The 811-nt window shown below is 50.6% G+C and overlaps 1 protein-coding gene across 1 annotated transcript; it reads right to left on the bottom strand.

The window, feature by feature from the left end:
* Nucleotides 1-467: 467 nt before the first annotated feature.
* Nucleotides 468-811, bottom strand: JN550_013925 (uncharacterized protein; the record flags this gene model as incomplete). Its single annotated transcript, XM_049312568.1, has 1 exon — nt 468-811. A coding segment is annotated over one exon (344 nt), but the record flags the coding sequence as incomplete, so codon positions are not given.

Genomic DNA, 811 nt, shown 5'->3' with positions numbered 1-811 from the left:
TCATCCACTGTGGTCGATACTTGATTGATGCCACGCATACCAGGGGACGGGAGGTCAAGGCGCGCAGAAGTGGAAAATCCTTCTCGGTAGGGCTCAAAGCTTAGGGAAGAAGGCAAACGTCTTTACTGGGACCCCGTCCACTGGAAGATGCAGATCGCTGTTCATTTGCCCCAGGCCAGAAACTGCTGAGTTTAGAAACACTTGTAAGTCTCCAAAGCAGACCCTAGAACGGCAGAATACTCATGGTTACCAAGACGGCTTGACCCATCATACTGGGATCACATTGGCAAATAATGTATGGCTATTGGGATAATAAACAGTAAGGCTGTAAGCCGGTGTGCGAAGATAAGTGTAGCTTCGGGACCATGGAAGTTGTTGGTGAAGCAGCTCCACTTGGGACAAGCCCGAATCCGCCCCGCGACACCACTCGTGCCTCTTTCTTCAGCGTACGTGGTCATCAATCGCTATCAAATCGTGAATTCGAACTCTTCGCCGCAAGTTTTCCCCGAGTCTTCGTCATGCCCAATCAGCTCAAAATTCACTTCGTATACCATAGTATCATCCTGTCCTTGCCAATCGAGCTTGGAAACCTTCTCGGGCATCTGAGCAAGATATGCTACCGCAGACCTCCACCTTCGCTCCTGATAATTCTTATCAGCAAGCAGACTGATCTCCTCTCGTCCTTTAAAACCCGGGCCCTCTACTGACAAGAAAAATGTGAACACATCTGCTGGCACCGCCAAGCTCGAGATCAGGGCTTCAAACTGGGTATCCTCCAAGTGTTGGGTTAGGTTCAGGCCTCGCAGGTGGG

This window comes from Neoarthrinium moseri (assembly GCF_022829205.1).
Source record: "Neoarthrinium moseri strain CBS 164.80 chromosome Unknown scaffold204_Wmoseri_CBS_16480, whole genome shotgun sequence".
NCBI classification, from domain to species: Eukaryota; Fungi; Ascomycota; class Sordariomycetes; order Amphisphaeriales; family Apiosporaceae; genus Neoarthrinium; species Neoarthrinium moseri.
Note: the sequence above shows the minus strand (reverse complement) of the source record. Positions and strands in the feature narration are given on the sequence as shown.